Genomic DNA, 24,093 nt, shown 5'->3' with positions numbered 1-24,093 from the left:
GAGAAAACATGTTGTTTTAATCTCACTAGCTCTTGAAGTACAAATATCATCTATGTGAGATTAAGTTCAAAGCATTTATAAATAAAGTTCATGAAATCAAGCACAAACATCAAGGATACTAGCATAAATTATCTTTCTTATTATAGTTCTTGTAAAACTAGCATGATTAAACGTGTGCATGATTAAGTATTTAAAATCTCATGTTATTATCATGATCATGACATTTAAATTTATCTTTGTTTCATACTAAAAAGTTCCTATACTTAAAGAAAAATGGGTGTTTTTTAATCAAATGATTGTTTATCAATTTGAAAAGTTTTGAAACTTTAAAATCATAAAAGTATTGTTGAAATTCTATAGAAGGAAGTATTTGTAAATACTTTAAAATAATTTTGACTAATCTATAATTTTAAAAAGTTTGGCTAAAATATAAAATTTGAAATATGAGAAATCAACTAAGTAGTCATCTGCTAGCATTATGTTGCAAAACAATTATTTGCTTATATCTTAGTAATGATCTATTTTGAGCTTAAAATTTTAAATTCTCTCCACTATCACTTGTTACGTCAGCAAGCAGTTATCCACTTCATATTACCCTTGATCCATTTGTGTACAGAATGTCTAATTTTCAGAGAATAACATTAGTTTTCGGATAAACCTATCAAATGCTAACTCTAACTCGATTTCATAACTTTTGCTAAGCTAAAACTTGCTTATTCTACGTATTCTTGAGCTTTAACTTGCTTACATATATTAGTTCATTGTTAAGCTATAACTTGTATATACAGTCTTGAAGAGTTTGGTCTTGTAAGAATAATTTCTTTCTTTAAATTGAGAAGTTGTAAGTGTGGTATATACTTGAGCAAAAAGGTGTAGAATCATCTAAGGTTGTAAAGATTTGTTGACACTTGTGAAGTCAATTGTACTCATTTTGGAGCCTTCGAGTATAAGGCTTGGTTATTCAAATATTCAAGCGGCATGGACATAGACAGGTAGGATTGGCAACAAGATAAGATGGGTCCAGATTTGCCAATCTTAACCTAAAAAAACATGTCTCAAACTTGGTCTTGACTGGTAAATTGGGACAAAAAATGTGTCTTAATCCTATCTCAATTAAAATTATAAATCTCTAATAGGATCCCGAATTATCCCAGATGACATTAGCTTGTTGTCATACACTATAGATCTTAATATAAATGACATGTCATATGCCTATAACCCCATATGTTATATATCTTTTATTTATCAAACAGACTTGTTATACATATATGACTGACATATTAAATCAATGTGATTCATCAAATTAACTTGTCATCTCCTAAATAGTGAATCATTATAAAATTAGGTCCCTAATACAAAGTTAAATAGTAAATCATGATAAAATTTTCTATCGGATCCCACCACAAAAGCATCAAGATCCCAAGTCTCGATCGAGATTTGTGGAATTTTGCCAATGTATAAGCAAGTTTACTTAACTACACAAAACTTGTTGTGTTCATTTTCTTAACCCGAATTCACTATTCATATATCTTCATATATAAATATCTCTTTATATTAATTATTGTAGTTGTTATTTGTTGGATTTTTAGTGTTCAGAGTTGTTGGATTGTGATTATTATTGGAGAAATCTTAAATTCCGAATTCACCCTCTTGGGTTGTTTGACTAGAATTACAACTCATGACCTAATCTTTCTAATTCTTAAATCTAATCTATCTCACATACATACATACATATATACATATATACACACATACATAAATCCATACATACATGCATACATCGATATATATATATATATATATAAAGTGCACAAAAATCTAGGAAAACACGTATTAAGTTTTAAACCTCTTAAACCCCATGGTTTTAAAACTTTTCCGAACTTTCCCGCACTTTAAAATTTTGGACCAGATCGGGACTACACACACACACAAAGTTTTTAATAAGTAGAAATTTGTATTTTTTTAAGTTTAATATTGCTGATATTTTATTTTAATTTCATTAAATTTTTTTCTTTTACTTTAATGACTTGAACTGTTGATTGCTAAAGTTGTGTTTTTAATTGTCCAAAACTTACTTGTTAATATTATTGACAATACTTGTATATTGATTAAAAAATAGAGTCATGCATTGATTTTAGCGATGTTGTTTGCCTACAAAAGAAATATTTTGTGTTATATTGATATATTTTATATATTTATTTTAATGTTGACACTTTGATTCTCATTTACATTAACAAATATAGAATTAAGGTTATTGTTATAAATTTATAGTTTAAACTATATAATTCAAATTTGTAGGTATTAATTGAAATTATTTTTTTTAATATTTATGATTTTAAATGTGGGAATCACAAGCTAGGAGTTGCAGGCGGGTCGGTAATTGTTAAAATTCACGAGTTGTGGACTAGTTTGATAATTTAACTTTTTACGAGTGAGAGTTTGGTAATGACAAACTCATAGCGATTAGCGAGCGATACTCATTGTCATCTGTAAATCAATATGCTGTAAATAAAGATGAATTCATAATAAAACTAAAGTAAATATATAAATCTACAAATACCTAAGAGCAAAGGGGGGTGGATGATATTATACCTTATGAGAGAATTCTCAATTCTCAAATATGCACCGGTATTTCTGCTTTTTCGAAAGGTCAAATACCACACACCACGCACACACAAACAAACAGACAATGAGGAAGCACTGATATTTGCCCCTAAAGGGCCCAACACGGGCACAGAAGCGGCAGCAGCTTTTGTTGCTTGCTTGTCCTTTTTCTTTTTTTTTCCTTCTTTTTCGCCGCAAAGCATGGGCGAAAAGCGGCAGCAGGAGATTAGGTTTCCGGGCTCATGCTAGGCCCTTTAAGGGCAATCATCCTTTCTCTTCTCAAATCCAACGGTACAAATTTACCCCTTTTCTGTATAGTGTGCATGGGCCAATCATAGTTTACCAAGTCCTTACAAGGGTGGATTCAATTGAGATTTGGGCTTTCCTATAAATATATACACTACAGACAAGACGGTTTAGTCTTCCAAAACATCACCATGTTAAAATGCTAATATGCTATGATTGATTCTATGGTTGCTTTCTAGTTCTTTTCATCCAAGTTATTTTTTACGGCAGGAAGTCGCCGATATCACAAATTCACAACAAAATCTGTTTTTTTTTTTTCCTTTTTGGGCCTAATTCCTGGATGGTCACTGTGAGAGCTGAATTAAGTAATTATGATAATAGTTTTGCAAAGAGCCCCTTGTAGCAACTGTCGCTTTGGCCGAGTGGTTAAGGCGTGTGCCTGCTAAGTACATGGGGTTTCCCCGCGAGAGTTCGAATCTCTCAGGCGACGATTTGATTTTCGTACCTGCAGTCTTTTTTTATTAAACATTTATTTTACACGCGCTTAATTTGCTTTGTAAGTTATATAACTAATTGAACTTCGAACATATCTTTCTTATCTCCCCATCTGAGCCAGTCTTCACTTCGATGCTACTCATTTTGATCATAGCTTTTGGAAATTCAAAATCAAACCTAAAACCAAGCAACCCCCTAATGGTGCCTGCATAGTTTTGCACGATATTGCGTGTCGCAGCATCTTCCCACAGCCTTTGGTCGGACTCTAAAACTCCTTTACCATCACGTACATTCTTGAAGAAGCTCACATCAAATTTGTTCTGGCTATCTATATCTAGTGCTACACGTTTTGTGCCGTCACCATCTTTGGGACAAAGGGTCTGCAGTTGTGCCAAGAACGACTGGCTAATGCTGGGATCCGCATTGCCTGTTGTTGTGAAGTTGTACAGACGATATCGGAAGAATTGACAGTCTGTTTGCCCAATTGTATGTGCCCCTGCGGCCATAAAATCTAATACGTTTAGTAAATTAATTGTCTTGACGATTTATTTATGATACCACATATACACACACAGAAAGACATTATAATATCAGAGCGTTACCAACTAGGGTCACTAGATCATGATCATCAAGGCCTTTAGCAGCAAATTTTTGCCTCTGGACGGTAACGGAATCGAGAGGAGAAGGTAAGTTTAAACCTTGCGATGATGAAACTCTGCCATCTCTTCTTCCTGTTGGCACTTGCCAACTTGGTCCATCGCTCTTGCATGTGAAAACACACAGCACAAGTCCCCATTTCAAAAAACACGCCAGTTCAGATTCAGATATATAGAAATCGTATTTGGGTTCAGTGTTGATTTTAACTTAATTTGTGCTCATCTTTTCGTAAAATCATAGTTATTATTATTATTTTTGTTTTTAATTTTGATTGGTAGTTATTGAATATCATATATCTAACATGATCTGTGGTTATTGCATAAGTGCATGGCATAAGATCCTTAAAAAAAAAATCAGCCGATCAAAGTTAGCATACCAAGTCCACAGAGTCACGAGCAGCAAGTGCTAGTATATCAGCACAGGAGACTACACCAGGACAGGATGCCTCGAGTTGTGTTTTTGCGTCATCGATTACTTCAAATCCTCTTAAGCCAAGGTTAGGCAACGCACTCCTCTCAGCAGAAGACCCAGCTATCAAGACTGAACCATCGCAACCCTGCAATAACAAATTTGAATTAATTACGCCCCAAGCTAGCTTATATAGTATACGTGCATGATATCATGCAACCTCTAATAACAATATACAATTGTTCTTCAATTTCAAGACATCCAATAGAGTCAACCTGAACAAAGCAGTCGTGGAAATGAAGCCTCAGCAAGCCAGCCGCTACGGTGGGATCTTTCTTAAAGTGTGATTCAACAGTTGACCTAACTATGGCCTCAGCCCCTGGGCACGATGAAGAATAGAACCCGGCTTTCAATCCTCCTTGGCTTTGTACTGACGTAGCCATTACCAATATCACCATAAAAGACAATCGTAAAGCTTCCATTTGAACTATCCACAATTAGAAGCCAATCTCAATAAGATAAAGACACTCTTTTAAGCTTCTTAATTATCTCCTTCCTACCAAAACTTGTATGTGTATTTATATGTGCTTATTAATTAAACTGCTCTTTTGCCAGTCCTTTTCATTGATCTTTGAACTTGTCATTTTTATTAGTGGAGACGCGTAGGGACCAATAAAAATTAATATATAGTGGTCTCCTCTTTCTGTTCTATTGGTTTGTGTTTATAAGAAAGGAAGAGTTGGGGGTGACTTCACTCTGCATTCTGCATTATTGTGTGTCTGGTTAAACGATAATGGAAGAATCTGCTTTATCCATATACTTTTAGACTTACTGTTCCTCGACGCGTCTTGCCTCTTTATTTAACACGCTATCAAATATTTTCTCCTCTTCATTTCCTTGCACCCACAATTGTTTTCATGGTGTTCACATTAACTTTAATCTGAGCTGTGCTTAATTTACATGGGGTGGATCAGTTTGTTGATTCGGACGAAAGTTTCTCCTCCAATGGTGTGATACTATAGGGAGTACTTTACAAATGGATGAGCAATAATTCGAGTCCTTAAAGTTTGTTAATTATTTCATTGAAATTTAAATTGATTTGACCACTCTATTTCATTATCGATCATACATTCATTTAATCAAAATCACTGTCACTAAAGGAATAATTAATCTGATTATATAGGTTGATTAATGGACATGACGAGTAAAAATATGTTGCCTTTTGATATGTTTTAAATATATATACTACGTATTTACATTAATCCTTTTAAGATGATGATTAGGTACTGAAGGTCTCAATCCTTTGTATAGAACGAAATAATCGAAGAAAATTAAATTTTCAATTAACACAATGGAAGAAATATTGAACTAGGAGCGAATATTGATTCACAATATATATATAACAATATTACAATCTTCTCAAATTTAATTAGAAATTCGAGATAGGTGAAATTTATAAAGAAGAGATATAAAATTGGTATTTCAAGTAATGTAATACTTGTATATTAGATTATTGGTTGAGATATAAACTTAGTATCTTAACTTCGCAAGTCTTTCCCAGTCAAGTACAATTTCAATTATTATTATTTAACTTGGGAGATGCCATTCATTCATTTGCTTGATAAATTTCTTAACATGTATCAGATACCCACTACGTACGTATGCAATCGATGGGTGACGGGATGAAGATTTTCTTGTTATGTATACGAGATTTTCCTTAACATGTACAAGTGATGTGTGAATGGAATATTACATCCTGGAATGTATTTATCCACCAAAATCATCTTTCGGAATCGTATACTCGACTTTCATCGGCGCGCAGCCTTAAAAGGGACATGCACTTGCGATCAAGTTGGTAAGAGTTTGAACAGCATGTGTATGTCAAAAGACAAATTGATCTAAATAGGAAAATGCAGACGCATGCGTAGTCTCTAGAATATCTATAGCTTTATTTTGATGCAGTTGTTGAAAAATACCGAGTAATCCAATAGTTTTTAGAATATGAACTTGATTATGGTTTTATCATATAAATACTAACATAAAAAGAAAGCAATGCTACTGTTAATTGTATAAAATTTGCCCTCGACGTCGCACCACCTAGTGAGCGGAGTTCTCATCAATTAATAAATTAACAATAAATACAAGGCTCTTGCTATTGGATTTGGACCAAATCAACAAATACACGGCTCTTCTTTTCGGGTTCGGTACAGTAAGATACCGTTTTCTTTTCAGTATGTACTTCCATTATGTACTTTTCATGTTATACAATTATGTGTGAAAGCAAGAAAATCATTTGATTCATTCATTTCATTCATTTGGCCCAGTGGTGTGACAACGCCACTGATCTCATTTTCATACTGACAGTACTTTAGTATGATTGTAGGACAAAAATGGAGTGGCGCTACTGCCACCACCTCCAAATTTCTTATAAAACAAATTTATTAAATATTCCCATTAATAATGCACAAAAAGTAATTTTTTGTAAACACCCATGTTTAGTCCACAAATAACCCTTCCCTATGAAAAATATCAATCTTTTCTACATACTATCTTAGAAATAATTGAAATAATTTTCTACAGTCCAATTTTTCATATAAGCCAATTCATTTGGGAATCTACGAATCTATTCTTTTTCCTATTTAAAGATCAATGATCAATCCTTATCTTTTTTCTTCCTTAAACGGGCAAATGATCTTAGCTCACTCACTTTAGTAGGTGCTTGCAACACTTCGATGGCTCTATGGCCACCCAATACCTAGAAATAGGATCTTTATCTGTTCAAATGATGATTTCTCTTTCTTTATCTTTACATAGAGGTTATTCTTTCTTAAAAACAGTCCGTAGGTGGCTAACATGGTCAGGAAAGTTGACAAGCAAACAAAACCAAACTTGCATTAGTAAAGATATACTTTTAAGAGAAGTAAATAGGGTGCATTTCATTTTCTCTTTAATTCCCCCTACGGGCAAAAGTGAGAAAGAAGTAAGTGTATCCTCCCATGTAAATGAGCTCCCTAACATTCTTCAAATTAGGGTATCCATAAGTGATATAATGTTTAAATACTATGAAACATATGAATGGTAGTATTGTTTGCCTTAAGAAATATTCCATTGAAAATTTCTCTCAAAATCTTTTTTATCTTCGGGTTAAACAATTCTTTAAAGGATTTTGTAATGGTGCCTATCTCTTTCATTGCTACATTCTCTCTATAACTATTTCGTTTTTTATTTAACTTATCATCTAAATTTAAATAAAGGTTCTTTCATATCTCATTTAATGTCAATCTTAATAATTGAAAATCTTCTGAAGTCTCGGCGTATGAACAGAACGCATCTACATTCTACAATAGCTTTCATGTTCCTTCACAACGAAAATGAAGAACGATGATACTAGGATGTGAACAAAATTCAAGGTTAAATTTGTAAACGTAAAGTGGGGTTTATCGGGCGATCAGAGGGGTGTTAATAGCCTCAGCCACAGAAACATTGCACATCCAACTTGCAAACATGATAATCTGGATCGGCCATTTCGAGCCCAAATGTATATTACGTACAGCCGGCTTTTATCTTTGTAGAAAGCAAAGGAGTTGTATTCGAATTACAAAGGATTACAAATGGGCCCATCGGTATGACGTAGGCCCATTTGGGGATACTGCAACTGAATGACACAGGTGTAGTCTCTTGGTTGGAGACCGATACGCGCACCATTGCTTGTCCGCCAATGAGTAGTATCGTAATCAAAATATCTCAATTTCAGTTTTTCACATACCACTGTTATTATCATTGTAAGTAATTTATATATATATCTCTCTCTCTCTATATATATATATATATAAAGTTGGGATTTGAAGAGGTGATGTAGCATCATCATTTCTCATCTTTATATATTCTCTATCATCTAATAAATAGAGAAATTTTCTTTTAGATTTAGCTTTTCATCTTCTCATACAATAACAATTATATAAAGGTTTTAATGAAGCATATTCTTTGTAATGAACATCCAAGGTAGAGTGTTATAAATTTATTAAAATAGATGTAGATGTTCATAACATATATCTCTTAGTCTCCCCACTATCTCCCATTAGCAACATTTAACTTCCCTATAATTCCCACTATCTCACAAGGAATTATGATCCATAATTTTTTATTAATTTCATCGAGTGATTATGTAACTATAAAAGGAGAGCTCATCTTTTTGTTTTGTACACACACAATTGGAATGAACAACATTACTCTATAATATATTCTCTCATTTTATTATTTATTTTGCGTTTCTTCTTTATTTTTGTTGTTGGCTAATAGCTTTTATATATATATATAAAGCTGGGACTACAAGAGGTGATGTGGCATCACTATTTCTCATCTTTTTATATTTTTTGTTATCTAATAAATAGAGAAATTTTCTTTTAGATTTAGTTTTTTATCTTCTCATAATTAATTTAATTGTTATTATACAATAACAATTATGTAAAGGTTTCAATGAGGCATATTCTTTGTAATGAACATTCAAGGGGGAATGTTATACATTTATTAAAATAAATATAGATGTTCATAACATATATCTCTTAGTCTCCCCACTATCTCTCATTAACAACTTTTAGCTTCTCTATAACTCTCACTATCTCACAAGAAATTATGATCCATAATTTTTCATTAATTTCATAGAGTGATTATGTAACTATAAAAGAAGAGCTCATCTTTTTGTTTTGTACACACACAATTAGAATGAATAAAATCACTCTATAATATATTCTTTCATTTTATTATTTATCTTACTTCTTTATTTGTATTGCTGGCTAATAGTTTTTTTTGTTTTTTATAAGGCTGCCTCATCTTAAAAAAAAAATCAATTCATATTTTTTATCAGTTTTATCAAGTATAAAGTAAGAAAAAAAGATAATACTAAATTCTTTTTTCAAAGCCGCGTGAAGCGCGGTTCTATTTTCTAGTATATATATAAAGCTGAGACTTGAGGAGGTGATGTGGCATCACCATTTCTCATCTTTGTATATTCTCTATTATCTAATAAATAGAGAAATTTTCTTTTAGATTTGGCTTTTCATCTTCTTATGATTAATTTGATTGTTATTACACAATAACAATTATGTAAAGATTTTAATGAGGCATATCCTTTGTAATGAACATCCAAGGGGGAGTGATGAATTTATTAAAATAAATGTAGATGTTCATAACATATATCTCTTAGTCTCCTCACTATCTCTCATTAGTAACATTTAGCTTCCCTATAACTCCCACTATCTCACAAGAAATTACGATCCATAATTTTTCATTAATTTCATAGAGTGATTATGTAACTATAAAAGGAGAACTCATCTTTTTGTTTTGTACACACACAATTGGAATGAATAAAATCACTCTATAATATATTCTCTAATTTTATTCTTTATCTTGCGCTGCTTCTTTATTTGTATTGCTGGCTAATAGCGTTTTTTGTTTTTTATAAAGCTGCCTCATCTTAAAAAAAAATCAATTCATATTTTTTATCAGTTTTATCAAGTGTAAAGTAAAAAAAAAAAAGATAATACTGAATTCTTTTTTCAAAGCCACGTGAAACGTGGTTCTATTTTCTAGTATATATGTAAAGTTGGGACTAGAGGAGGTGATGTAACATCACCATTTCTCATCTTTTTGTATTCTCTATTATTTAATAAATTGGTTGAGATTAAAAAAATAATTACATTATAAAATATTAAAAATAAAAAATTATTATTATATTACAAAAGATTACATGTCTCTTCATCTTTCATTTAAATTCAGTAATATGTAATCATCAATAATAATTAATTATAAGTCTTGAAACATTCATTTATTTTATTATGCCAATAATTAAACTTTAGTGGCTTAAATACATCAATTAATTAATATAGGAATGAAGGTTTCTTCATCTTCCCTCAACAATGCTATTAAGGCCTAATTTTAATGTCATAATCTCATATTTAATTATGCAACCTTTTGTTTAGTATCTTTTGGCTTCTTCAAACTATATAAATATTAAGTAGTTAAGATTTATGGCATTATTATTTCTCATCTTTTTATATTCTCTATTATCTAATATATTGGTTGAGACTAAAAAATAATTACATTACAAAATATTAAAAATAGAAAATAAATGGAAAATAATTATTAGATTACAAAAGATTACATGTTTCTTCCTCTTTCTATTTAAATTCAACAACATGTAACCATTAATAATAATTAATTATAAAATTTGAAACATTCATTTATTTTATTAAGCAAACAACTAAACTTTAGTGGTTTAAAATATATCAACTAATTAATATAGAAAAGAATGTTCTTTCATCTTCCCTCACCAATGCTATTAGGACCTAATTTTAATGTCATAATCTCACATTTAATTATGCAACCTTTTGTTTAGTGTCTTTTGGTTTCTTCAAACTCTATAAACATTAAGTATTAAGTATCCTCTTTAGAAATGTTCTTGTGTTTTTATTTTTTGACTTATTTGAATTTTTAGTATTATGTGCTTCATAGAATACTATTTTCTTCGTGAGTTGAACAATGATAAAGATAGTTGGATAAATAGAGTTAAGTTTTGTAGGACGTGTGAGTCTATTAATATTTAAAAAAATAGAGAATTAATTAGTGTGAACATAATTTTTATTGATGAAAAAATTGTGTACAATTAACTATACATATTATTATATATTTTTAAAATTAACAAAAAATAATTAATTTTTATAAATAACATTAGTTCTATAAGGCTAAGTCATCTTTAAAAAAAATTAATTTATATTTTTTATCAGTTTCATCAAATACAAAATAAAAATAAAAAATATAATACTAAATTCTTTTTTTAAAGCTGCGCAAAGCACGGTGATATTTTCTAATTTACATATAAATTAACAGCTGCCAAACAAAAAACCCTCTTGTCGAAAAGCAGAGTAATATTTCTCCAAATAACAAACATTCTTAATAAACAAAAGTTATGTATATATCATATTACTTCGTTCCAGCCTAACTTTAGCATTTTACACCTGTGTTAGTACTTCTTAAAAGACCAGCATATAGATGATAGATGTATAAAATGTAAAATTAAAAAAAAAAAAACCAGAGGCATTCTCGTGCTGTTTCCCTTCATGGAGTCCTCAACTATTTGGCCACTTGTTCGAGAACCGGAATATTCTTCCACGAATCATCCAAACCACTTATTTGCAGTGGCGGCAATGAGAAAACACTAACTGTTGAGCTTCCACTTCGAATTTCCTTCAAAGCTCGCAATGCTGATATAGTGCTCTTCATGTATAAGCTCTCCATATACTCAATCTCTGCAAGTTCCTTGGGCATTTGGAGAATATCACCACTAGTTTCTTTTGTGGTTGTTGACGTTGTGGGCTCAGAACCTTCTTGGGCTGCCTCAGTTGAAGCTGGCTTTTCACTCTTTGGGAAGAGGCCATCCAACATCTTTTCACATTGCTTTACGAGCCTGTAAATCAAGTCGGTAGTAAAGAAGGGCTGCTGTAAGACCCTCTGTATAAAAGGCAAACGGATCAAAGCACCAGTTCTTTTGTCATACTTCTTGAGTATCTTCACCAATCCTGCTAATAGCATACCATGTTAGTCACAGAAAGAGGTGAGTAACTAACTACTCGTACACATTGTAAGTGTCAGTTCATAGGTATTGAGTATCACAAACTCACAAATTCTAAACCTATTATTCCCTTAAAAAAGACACTCATTTTGCTCACTCTCTATGTATCTGGAAACAGCTCACAGGAACACAAACAAAGGTCCACAGGCACAGTTAAATTTTTCTAGGTTAACATGTGATGCTGGGTGTTTAGATTAAAATCAGTCTTAGTTTCCATATTTTGTCCTTTAACTAATGGCCAAGGTATTTCAGCAAGCATATCAGCTCCACAAAAAATACATGTTGCTACAGCTTTCCTCTTTACTTGGGTGTCATAAGCTCTCATGCCAGCTATTAGTAGACTACTATTTCAACTACAAGTCAAATATACAAATCACTTTCCTCTTCATTTTATAATCTCTGGTATATGATAACCCTGAAAAGTTGCAAATACAAACAGAGTAAAAGAAATACAGTACAACAGTTAAATCAACTTGACAAAATCACATACGAAAAAATTTGAAGTACCTGTATAGTTCAGAGCACTGTAATTTTCCAACAAAACCATCTCGCCGTGTAAGTCAACAATCTCCTTCCTGATTTTTATTAGCTCTTCGTTTGAATCATTTGCATTTGCTACCCTATCCTGTAGTTCCTGCACTCCAATCAAAGAGATACCAGTAAATCGTCAACATCAATTCGGCTATGTCTAAAAGCAAACCAACTCCAAGCTAACGCCTAGTCAATTTTTGTCCAGTTAATTGCACATATAACACGAATGGCCAGCAAAACTTGGTTCCTTATATATAATTTGGAATATAAATCTCCAATCTCAAAACCTAATTTACAATCCAAAATTGTTGTATCAAACCATTAGAAACTTGCACCAAGATTATAAGTTTTCTTACGTGACATGATAACTCGGTTCCACTTCTACTATCCTATGGTCGTCATAAGTATTTTTTTGTCAAAGGTCTTTTAACATTTTTTTAGTCCCCGAGTTAAGCCATACACAGGAATTGTTGTATGGGTTAATTCTTAAGAGTTTTTCTTCGAAAATAAAAGAAGTAATTTGAAAATAATCTGTTCCCGAACAGAATAATTCAAAATTTACCCTTGTTCGTATATATTGAGGTTTCGGCAGCATAGTAGCAACATAAGTGGAAGTCACACGAACCATCTATTAGCCATACAAATGCAGTACGCTTTCTGACAAAGAAAAAGCAGGACACCTAGCGCAATATTCGCAGTAAATTCCATGGAATATTCCATAATCTCACAACAGCTGGCATATTAAAATAGCTAGTTGACAAAAGTAACGGCAATGACTGCCAACGGCCCATATCTCAAGCATCTAGATGACTAGACTAGATACATGTACATCAGAATAGCATATATCTAAAACGGTCATCTTCTTGTTACTCTTCTTATCCTCATTTGATAAAATTACAATAAAGTCCTGATCTTTTTTTTCTTGGCAACCAAGCAGTGAACAGACAAAGAAAGTAACAAATAAAAATTAATGAATTACCTTTAACCTGATGATGTATTCTTCCTCCTTCTCAACGAAGAATGAGTTGAATTTATCCATTTCGTCCTCCAACAAACTAATGAAATCGATCTCCTCCCTGGACATATAACCATCAGTGGCCTTGACGTCTTCTCCGGCGACCGCAGATTCGTCAAATCTGGGCCGTTTACTAGGCCTATCACCGCCTTTGTAAGGCTCCACGAGCTTCAGCCTCTTCTTGAGGTCCTTGTAGGAGAGGAACTTGTCCCGCCATTCAGGCAAGGTCTCCTCGATCTGGTTGCTCAAGCTCTTGCCAAATTTCATGGCTTTTGGGCTTGTTTGCTTGGTGAGAAATTAAGAAGGAAAGTAAAGGGGCTAAAAGAAGAAAATGTGTCGAAGCAGGAGAAGGAGGCAGAGAAAAGGGTGGGCGGGGGAGATATAACGGTAAGAGAAGAATATTCGGGAGGTCAGTTCTGGAATATCCGTTTGTTTAGAAAGGGTATATCTCTGGTTTTATTCCATTTTGAGAGATTAGATATTATATTTTATTGCGGCTTTTGTTTATTTTATTTTATTTTATCTTTTTAAATATCTCTCTTCTGCCCTTTTTTAATTTGACACGTGGCAAATTTCTCACTTTTGTAGCGGCTCGAGAGTGTCTATTTCGTTCGTCTTGTCTATAACCGCGGGAAGATGGCGCATGAGATGAGCCAAATAATTATTTAGTTTCAAGTAAGTGCAAAATAGCTATAGCTAGATGCTAATCTCACGGCACTGTGATGCATGATAAATGACTTGGCTTCACTGAGTATGGTTTCAACTCCCATGTCATATGCAGTTAGAACGACAACTAACTTAACTACACAACCACCAATATGACTTTAGACACATAGTGAAGGTGACTGAACACGGAGAATCTGGTTGTAACTTGTACGCTAGCTGGCAATATTATTTCACCAAGTTGGTAATTTAAAATTTATTTAGTAAATTTAGTATATTCTTTTCGATTTCACTTAATAAGGAATTTAGTTGCAACCAAATAAGTGAGAGATTTATTTATATTGTTGTATATAGGAGTGGGTATAAACCCATAACCCATGGGTTTACCCAAACCCAAATCAAATTAAATAGTTTCGGTTGAGTAAATCATGAAAATGTGTTAGATGTGGGTTTTATATAGAAAATCATTTCATTATGGGTTGGGTATGGTTTACCCATGGGTCATGGACAAAACCCCAACACTCAAATTTTTCAAATGAAATAAATGAAAACAAAATAAATGAACACAAATAAGTGAAAGGCCACCATTAAATTTTTTACGGCGTGATCAATTATCAACAGTTAAAAAATGAAAATAATAGTAAAAAAAAATTAAATTGAATAAATATTATTGTAAATAACATAATTTTTTTTCTTATTTACAAAAATAATTCCTTTCACATGGAAGGATCATCATAGAAAGAGTAGGAGACTCTACTAGTGATCAATAATAACTCGGCTTGGACTGCGTCTGATATGCTAGATGGCGGCTAATTTTTGGTCAATAATTGAATGTAATGCTCATACTAGGCCCTGTACAAAACTTTGCTTATCATATAATGAAATTAGAACATAAAGCATACACACTATATAATATCATAATGTAAATAAAATTAAAGGGGATTGCCACTTTCCCCCCTACAATAATTAACATATATCATTTACCCCATTTCTGTTTTTAAATGGCCAAAAATCTCCCTGACAACATAAGTTTACAATATTACTCTTATTTTTAACTACTCTTTTATTTACATTTATTATAAATTAAATAAATTACATGAATAGAAACTAAATAAAAAAATTAAGTATTAAAACAAGAAATATATGTTTTGATATGAGCAAAAAAATTAATAATAAATTTTTTTCTTGTAATTATTTATTTTTTGAACATTTTCTTAAAATAAACATTTTGTAATATTTTAAAATTAAATGTAAAAAGTATAGGTAAAATATTTTATTATTTATCTTATAATAAATTTTATTAAAATAAAAACTATTTTGATAATAAAATTCAAACCAAACCAAAACCAAACCCAAATGGTTTGGTTTGGGTTGGGTTAAAAATATTTGGGTTAGTTTGGGTTGGATTCAAATTTTTATGGTTTGGTTTGGGATGACTTAAAATCCAACCCAAACCAACTCATGCCCACCCCTAGTTGTATATTAACTATAATATAGACATTTAAAGTTTTATTTTGATTAAGATTTTCTCCTTTTTTTTTCTTCTTATAATATTTTTAATATTGTAGGATTACGATAATAAAATCTGTCAAATCTATCTCAAAATATTCTAAGAAGAATTTTTCATAATAATGCACATAACTCAGGACCCTTTCCAGATATATGAAGAATGAGGTGGAAATCAATTAGTGGTTGGTTTGTTGTATTCACTAATATATAGACGTTTGAAAAGGCCATAGATATTTATTGATAATAACATGTTAAATTGTAAATGATTTCTTTAAACAATATTTGAATGTAATGTAATTTTTTTTTGTTGTATCTATGCATCAACGTGAACTAATTGTATTAAATTATTATAGTGCCCCCAAAAGTATCTTCTAAAAATAACACCGTAACAAAATGTTATAAAAATTATAATGTTATAAAAATATTTACTAAAGTTTAAATTTGTTAAATTCTATCCTAACAAATAAATTTAATTTTTTTTAATTTCACCCTAACAAAATGGCCATCTAAATAATTTGTGTTTACTTTTGTTTATTATTTTATAAGGGTAATGAATTTTTTATAATGAATGGCTGTTATAAATTATATATATTAAGGGTGTAAAATCAAATAAATTTAAATTTTTATAATATTTTAAAATTTTAATAATAAGATAAACTTTAAATGAACAACCAATAATTTTAATAGGTAATATTGAACTTCTCTTTTTGTCTTTACTGCTGTCTATTGGAGGTTTATATGCTGAAGCTATGGCCCGCAGCCTGGAGCCAGAGCCACAGATGGTGTTGAAACGAAGCCGAGCCAAGCAATTATTGGCTTTTGGATTTGCGCATTTATGACGCATGGTATAATTCTGAAGGGCTTGCGGAATATCCATGCCTCTGTCACCTTCAAAAATCAAAACCACAAGCGTGGTGGATTGCGGTGGTGGGCCTTCGATCTTCACATCCAGCTTGTCATAAAACGACAGCGCAACGTCGCAAGAACTGGGGAAAAGTCAAATCAAAGGGATAAATTTGGAACTGATGATAGCCCGCAATGACCTGGGCTCTCCCCGCGTAACATGTAGTCACGAACGTTTGAGCTTGAAGGCTATATTAGTAATTTCAGGTGGGGAAATTTGTCATTTTCATAGACGATTCGGATCCTTGAGAGGGGGGATATTCTTGAAACTGAACCTGGAATCTACTCTCTGCATCATCGGTAAAAAAAGAAAAAAAATGGTCCCTCAATTTTCCAACTCTTCTTTTATTTATTTATTTATTTTTATTTAAAAGGATTTCCCATTTTAGAGTATTATTATCCCATCATTCCTTATTTTCAGCTCCGATCAATTTGTAAGACAGCGATCTTTTTTTCTTCCTTTTTTTTTTTTTTTTCTAATGAAAGTACCCTTTCTTTTGCTAAAGAAACATAAGTTACGAAAGTTCGACAATGTTTGTGGGAGGATCCTGGAGCCAAACAAGATCATCAATAAAAGAGAGACTCAATTTTGCTGGATGATGAGCGACTGTTTAATAGTTCCTACATACATATATAGCATTATTTACATGTGGTGTAGGCTGCCACTTCCTAGACTGCTTGGAGTCTGATATCTTGTTAGATGGATAAAATATATGGATTGAGATCCTCTCCTGATCTGAACACTTTTGATTTTTTACAGATCTTGTGCCATTTGTATTTTAATATTAGTGAATGATTAAGATTTAATTATTTTTTTTGTTATTTATTAACCACCAATAATATTAATAGCACTTGCTCATATAAAAATCAAATCAGGAGAGGATCTTGATCCAAAATATATTAATAGAGAGATGACTGAAATAATTACAGGACACCCTTGTTTTTATTTTTATTTTTATTTGTAGTTTTGTCTCTGTTTTCTCTACCTTTTGTATCAGATGATCAATTATCCTATCCGTCCACGATGGATAAAATTCAGAATTTCATATGGATAAAAGACATTTTAATCCTCACTGTAGTACGTATTTTTTAAATATTTTTTATGTTTTTAAGGTTAGTAGAGAACTTTGTAAGGGTAAATCGCAAAATGTTATTTCTTCAAGAGGGAAATAAATTTTTATCCTCGCTGAAGTATATTTTTTGTCAACTTTTTATTCAGCTTTCTCACTAGATTAATTTCTTCTCTCTCATATTTCTCTCACTTTCTTAAATTGATTTATAATTTGAATAAAAAAAATAACTCCTCAAATAGTTAACTGAAAAATTATAGTTGATGAGATGAATATCGACGGAGAATATCATTACTCTGATACTCTCAACACTCAAGAGGTATATTCTCGACATATTACTGGGATAATTTCAAAAGAAACGGCGCGATATATGCTTCATCTCATTTTTTTAACCTTTTCTGCCCACCATGCATTGTTACTTCGGACTGACTGTTCAACAAATGACATATCTGTTTACGTAAATGGAACTTGTTCACAGATATCGATACGACAAAGACTTTGCACGGAAATGAAGAAAAAGAAAGGATTAGCATATTCTTTATTTTGTGCCTTTGTGCCCTCATAATAATAACTTCACTTTAATTAATTAACTTCTATTAAAAAATTAAATGTTTGCCGCCCGCGCGTGTTCTTCAACAAATCTTTGAATTCAGTCTTCCCGCATCAGTTGTTTTTTCAGTCTCTTTCTTTTTTTTCTTTCTCGTAGCTGGTCAGCATTAACCTCCATTAACTTCTTTCTTTTTTTGAGATTCCTAACTTTAAGCAAATTATTTCTTGACCCGCAAGTTTGTAATCACAAGATTTGTTTTTTTTTTAAAAAAGTAATTAGTTACAGTGAGATGTGTCGAGACAATACAAATTGTTTTGTCGGTGGCTTTGATAATATTAAACTTAATTGTTGCTGTATCCAAGTATTTCTTGTTTTCTTAGTTTTGGTCCATAGGGCATCTTTGCTAGCTCATTTCTCGCTATTTTTTTTCCCCTCTCATCTCGAAGTCGCATATTGTTCGTGTTTTTATAATAATTAAGTGATGTCAAATCATTGAAAAAAGAAAAAAAAAAAAAGAATCAAACTTTGTAATATGCGTTCCATTATGCTTAAAATATTGAAATGTTGATTTGCTGTCCACAATGAAACCCGGAAAGGCGGAAACAACCAATATCAAGAGGCATTACGGGCGAACAAATGCGTTACATTTTTCACGCGTGCAATTTGGCCCAGCATTGTTAGGTTTATTTGTAGTAGGCCTGGCCCATGTATACTAACCGTGGGTGTCCATAGAAAAAATTCATGGAGAAGGCTGCTTAACAGAATAACAGGAAGGAGCCGAATTTGAAGTAAAATGGTACCATTCATTATTCAACCCCAACCTTTTGCCTTAGTCAAACCCTATCTTGAAGAATTGGAGCAGAGAAGGCAAGAAATAAAAATCATGATCTGAAAATGATCAATTGTGAACAAAAACAAATAATCACTACACTAGTATTTAGTGAAATAAATTCTCGAAATAAAGTTCCTAAAATATAAATGATGAGCGTAAATTATATATTTATAGATGCCATTTAATGGTAGCGGTAAAATCTCTTGTGTTAAAAATAAGAGATCTAGGATTTAATTCCTGATCACATAGATAAAGAAGGATAAAATTACAGTTAAGCTAAATAAAAGTACAAAATTAAGTATAAGAGATTTATTAATTCTTTTGTAAAGAGAAAAGAAAATTTTAAATAACAAAAAAAAATTAAATAAGGCACTGGTGTGAATGTTGATTAAAAAATATATACAAATGAATTTAAATAGAAATCTAACTTATATTTCTCTATGGTAAATGTCACATTGTTTATGAGCACGTTCATGGCTCATACAATGTGTGTGTGTGCGTGCGCGTGTGTATATATATATATATATATATATATGCAAAAGAATGCAGGGTTTATTTTTGTCATCGTTATTAATGTGCTTTCCGTGACTCTTACAGCTATTATTATACAAGGAATCAATGACCCTATGATGGTTTGACAACTTAACATATAGGGCCCGTTTGGTTTTAGTTATATATCATGAGATTGGATAATTTTAGTGTAAAATAATCATTATATCATGTTTGATGTAAAAAAAGTAAAGGTAGGATAACAATAATAGGCCCACCACTTAATCTTAATAGTGACAAAATTTCATTCCAAGGGGACCCTTGGGATTACATTTTCTAAGATAAAACTTTGTCCTCTACTATTCATGGGATTAAAAACTATAACATGTTAAATATTAAAAAAAACTAAGGGAAGATTTTACATTTTTTTTTATAAATTTACCAATAATTATTGATTTAAGTTAGATTATATTACAAATCAATTTAAAGTAAATCTACAATGATTTTAATAAATTAATATATAAGACATATTATTAGTTACTAGCTAATCTCATGGCATATCAAACACAACATAGTATTATTTATAATCCAGTATTATCCAATCCAATCCTATCTTATCGAATCCAATCCGATTCAATCCAATCCAATCTAGCATACCAAATGTGTATCTAAGCATAGTAGCAGACGTGCATGCATGCATAAAAACGCTTGCGAGGAATTGGTGTCATTTTCATTAAGAAGTTTGTTTTTCTAAAGCACGTTCCAAAGGAGTGATTGATAAGCTCTCCTAACTTGTACAGCAATTTAATACGGGTTGATAATAATGCCATAGGCCATGATTTTAATTACATAATTAGTTATATTGTGGTCCAAATATATACAAATTTCTGCTCAAATAGTCGTCATATGTAACCTTCCCGAATGATGTCACCTGGTAAATTACTAATTAGTAAGCCAGACGCAAGCAAGCTAGCTACCTAAACATACGTGGATCATGTCCTCACCAGATTGCAAGTTAACCTGGATCACTAAAGTTGGAAATTGGGGTGTGTGTAATTATATATATATATATATATATATGAATGATTAAAATAATAACGTGAGGAGATATGAATGACTTGATTTTTGAGAAGATGAAGATGATAAATCATCTTATGGTATGTTTGGTTTGAATAAATGAAAGGAGAAGAGAGAAGAGTGCAAAGAAATAAGGGGAAAAAAATGAATTACACGTAAAGCTAATTAATGAAAATGAGATTGATCATTTTTTCCCCTCATTTTCTCTCCCCACTCTCTCCTTTCCATTCCGGTCCTCTTCTCTTATTTCTTCCAATCAAACATATGCTTAGAGCATGGTTTAATAACTCTATTGATTCATGTACCCTAAAAATAATTGGAGTAACATCTCTACTATTACGTCTATCATTGTTATTAAAAAAAAAAACTTTTGGGAGAATTATATTTGAGAAGTAAAACAAGACGAAATTAAAATCTTAATAGTAACTTACGGTACAATGCAAGGGGAATGATACTTATGTCTCTAATGATTTTTATCTCTAAAATTTATGTCCTTTTTTTTCTTTTTTTTCTTTTTTCTAAAAAAATCCATTACAACCTTGAGTCCTTGACGTTCTATCCTTTATATTCCAATTTTATCATTAAACGACACATTAAAATATAAAACTCTTTCGATTTTTTTTTTATAAAAACACAATATATTTTGACTGACAGAAGAAATATATATAACTGCAAACAAGTCGAAAAGGTAGACATTTTTTATACTGCATTTATATCTGTTGATATGGGGTGCCTACAAAAATACCATTTTCCCGAGAAACACGCATGAAACAGGTCCATGACGTTAACGTGCTTTTGTGAAGCAATGACACAACCGGCTCCATGATAATGACAGGTGCTAATGAACTAGGTCGATTACTAAATTACAATTTCAAACTAGGCACAGAAATTGGTGAGAAGTCACTAAGTCAGGGTCCAAAGACAGCTTACACAATCCAATAAAACAGTACGCCATTGATGATGGCCCAACCCCGCTGTCTGAATTCGCAGCCCCATTTTTGGGACTTTCGTCATGTTAATTAGATTCATCATTGATTGAGAGACTGCCGAAGGATAAGTCTTAATTTACATGCACGTTAATGCGTTGTCTTTTTTTATTTCTAAATCAATTTCGACGGCTTAAATAGGGAGAATCCGAATGGTGAAGATAAATAAGATAAGCTAACAGCACCTATTCAAATGTACATCATATGCATGGTCATACCCTATATATGATCAGCAATTGAATTGCACTCCTGGAGATTATGAGAGAAGCAAAAGTTCATCGTCTTGTTGGTCCTTGTTTCCAGGAATTGCCGGCATCCGGCTGGCCAATAAAAGCTTTCTTCTTTTTTTTTTTTTTTTTTGCTTGACAAAAGCTTTCTTCTTTTATCAAGCATAAAGGAAAGTTGGTGATGGTTGATTAAGTGATGGGTAAATTCATGCAAGTTAATTAATGACATAAAAAATAATAAATTATTAATGATGTGACTTGATATGATTTGTACTAAAGGGTTTGGTGTGTTATTTATTTTTTAATTAATCGAAATTTTGTGTGCACTTTAATTATGAAAAAGTGTTGGGTGCTCCTGCATCAAAGACCTTCTCTTCAAATATAATTAATTAATTAGTTATTAGGGCTCTCATTGGATTTACTTTTGACTTTTGAGCAGGCTACTTATTTATTTATTTTTTCCTTTTAAGTGGAGAGAGATCAGATGCAATATATACATCGTTCTCTTTCATTCAAGGAAACAGATGATAAAAACTGAGCGAATCTAACAGTTAAAAAAAAAGAGTAAATAGAAGAAGTAAAGATAGTACATATATTTTCACAACCTCGTTAAGCACGTAAATTTGCCAAACACGTGCTACCTTCTTATTCGTATTGTGTGCTGCAAAAGGGCAATTTATTGATATTGTTAAAGGCAGTTGAGGCTTGGACCCTAACTACTTATCAATATTATTATAGATATTAAGACCTGAAAGATCAATTCACATGCATGCATACTTTTCTAAACTAAAGTGATCAGCTGGGTTCCACAAGTTTAAAGTTATAGGGCGTTAATAGGGTACGGGCTGTATCATTCGTAAGACTAGCAGGACAATCCAATCATTTGTGTTAAAAGGGAAAAGAAAAATCTCACTTTTGAATATGAATTAGATTTACGAACTTTTACGTGCTCTCTTATTGATTCATGAGTAAGAATGCTTAATATACACAAAGATTTGCAAATATAAAAGTGAAAATATTATAATTATAATCAGTAAGAGCTTGATTGATACATAAAGACAGATTCAATCAATTTTAATGGATTGATTGACAATTAATCTTCGAACTGATTAACAAAAGTTGAGACAATCAGTCCGTCTTTGTATTCGTCCTTGTTTTGGTTCTTCTCATCTTCTTTCAAGCTGGCAAGGGAAAACTATGGACTCCCATGCATAGTTTGAGTTAAGATATTGTTGTTCCTTGATTTTTCTTCAATGATCTTCTTCCAGTTGTGTTGGCAACAAATAAGGAAGACACTCCTTTGGCAACAAATAGGTGCAACTCACATCACATGAAGTGCACCAAACTTAATAGTAGGGGTATCTTGAAGTATTTTTTTTTAAATATCAAGACTAAATATGCACTTAACTCAAAATATAGGATTAAAATAAGTATTTACCCATTTTACATTATATGTACTATAGAACTTTGATAAAATTAAGGAAAATGTTTGGTGTAGAGAAAGATGAGAGAAATAAAGAAGAAAATGGAAGAGAGAGAGAAGGCAAATTTCTCTCATCTTTCTCTACACCTAACACTACTCTAAAATGAATTCTCAATAAATTAATAGCTGGATTAAATAATTTTTTTTTCTTTTGGCTGTTCCTCATTTAGAGTTAGCATGTTAAGTTAAGATTCAATTTATCATCATCATCATCTTTGTTATTATTATTATTATTATTGTTCAAAGTAATACTAACCAAGTTTTAGTTCAAAGTTTAGTTTATGACATTATGAACTTGGAAGGACTACACTGGCTGACCATTAAAACCAAGAATTGGAAAATTAATAACCCATTTGGAATTGTTTTTGTGAAGTTAAAAAGTAATTTTGAAAGGCTAAAAATTAATTTTGATGTTTGGTAAATTTTTTTTAAAATAACTTTTGGCAAGTTCATTCCTACAACAGGTTTTAAAAATCAGGAAAGAAGTAGTTTTTCAAAATTTAATTTTGAGAATCACTAACATAATATCCAATTTAATTATTTATATTTTTACAACAGTTTAATAGTAAGATTTACCAAAACCTACGATTGTTTTTAAAATTTACAGTACTTGTAAAAGCAAGTTTTACCAAACATTTAATAGTTTTTTTTTACAACTGATTATTTCTACAGTATCGCTAACAGTAATTAATTATTTTAAAAGTTAAAGTATTATCAAAAT

General features: G+C 31.5%; 2 protein-coding genes, 1 long non-coding RNA gene and 1 other non-coding gene across 5 annotated transcripts; 2 read left to right on the top strand and 2 right to left on the bottom strand.

Moving 5' to 3' along the window:
- Positions 1 to 2,499: 2,499 nt before the first annotated feature.
- On the bottom strand, positions 2,500 to 5,048 carry LOC102629002 (peroxidase 25). Of its 2 annotated transcripts, none has more exons than XM_015529613.3 (4): positions 4,686 to 5,048; positions 4,379 to 4,558; positions 3,948 to 4,107; positions 2,500 to 3,856 (listed from the first exon to the last, which is right to left on the bottom strand). In XM_015529613.3, exons 1-4 carry the CDS (start codon positions 4,890 to 4,892, stop codon positions 3,420 to 3,422), a joined length of 984 nt encoding a protein of 327 aa, XP_015385099.2. In that variant the 5' UTR covers positions 4,893 to 5,048; the 3' UTR covers positions 2,500 to 3,419. The 2 variants fall into 2 exon arrangements, with proteins under 2 accessions (XP_015385099.2, XP_006475841.2); XM_006475778.4 differs by having other exon boundaries at positions 2,503 to 3,841; positions 4,686 to 5,043.
- On the top strand, positions 3,259 to 3,340 carry TRNAS-GCU (transfer RNA serine (anticodon GCU)). The gene has a single exon. It is a non-coding gene; the product is annotated as a tRNA-Ser (tRNA).
- A 6,267-nt stretch (positions 5,049 to 11,315) lies between the features above and the next one.
- On the bottom strand, positions 11,316 to 13,850 carry LOC102629287 (SPX domain-containing protein 1). The gene is made up of 3 exons (XM_006475779.3): positions 13,548 to 13,850; positions 12,545 to 12,671; positions 11,316 to 11,984 (listed from the first exon to the last, which is right to left on the bottom strand). The coding sequence occupies exons 1-3, from the start codon at positions 13,848 to 13,850 to the stop codon at positions 11,539 to 11,541; spliced, it is 876 nt and encodes a 291-aa protein (XP_006475842.2). The 3' UTR covers positions 11,316 to 11,538.
- A 30-nt stretch (positions 13,851 to 13,880) lies between these two features.
- LOC127902464 (uncharacterized) lies at positions 13,881 to 14,521 on the top strand. Its single transcript, XR_008054753.1, has 2 exons — positions 13,881 to 14,025; positions 14,172 to 14,521. It is a non-coding gene; the product is annotated as an uncharacterized LOC127902464 (long non-coding RNA).
- Positions 14,522 to 24,093: the final 9,572 nt, after the last annotated feature.

This window comes from Citrus sinensis, chromosome 1 (genome assembly GCF_022201045.2).
Source record: "Citrus sinensis cultivar Valencia sweet orange chromosome 1, DVS_A1.0, whole genome shotgun sequence".
In the NCBI taxonomy this organism is placed as follows: Eukaryota; Viridiplantae; Streptophyta; class Magnoliopsida; order Sapindales; family Rutaceae; genus Citrus; species Citrus sinensis.
The sequence above is the reverse complement of the archived record's forward strand: the minus strand, read 5'-3'. Positions and strand labels throughout refer to the sequence as shown.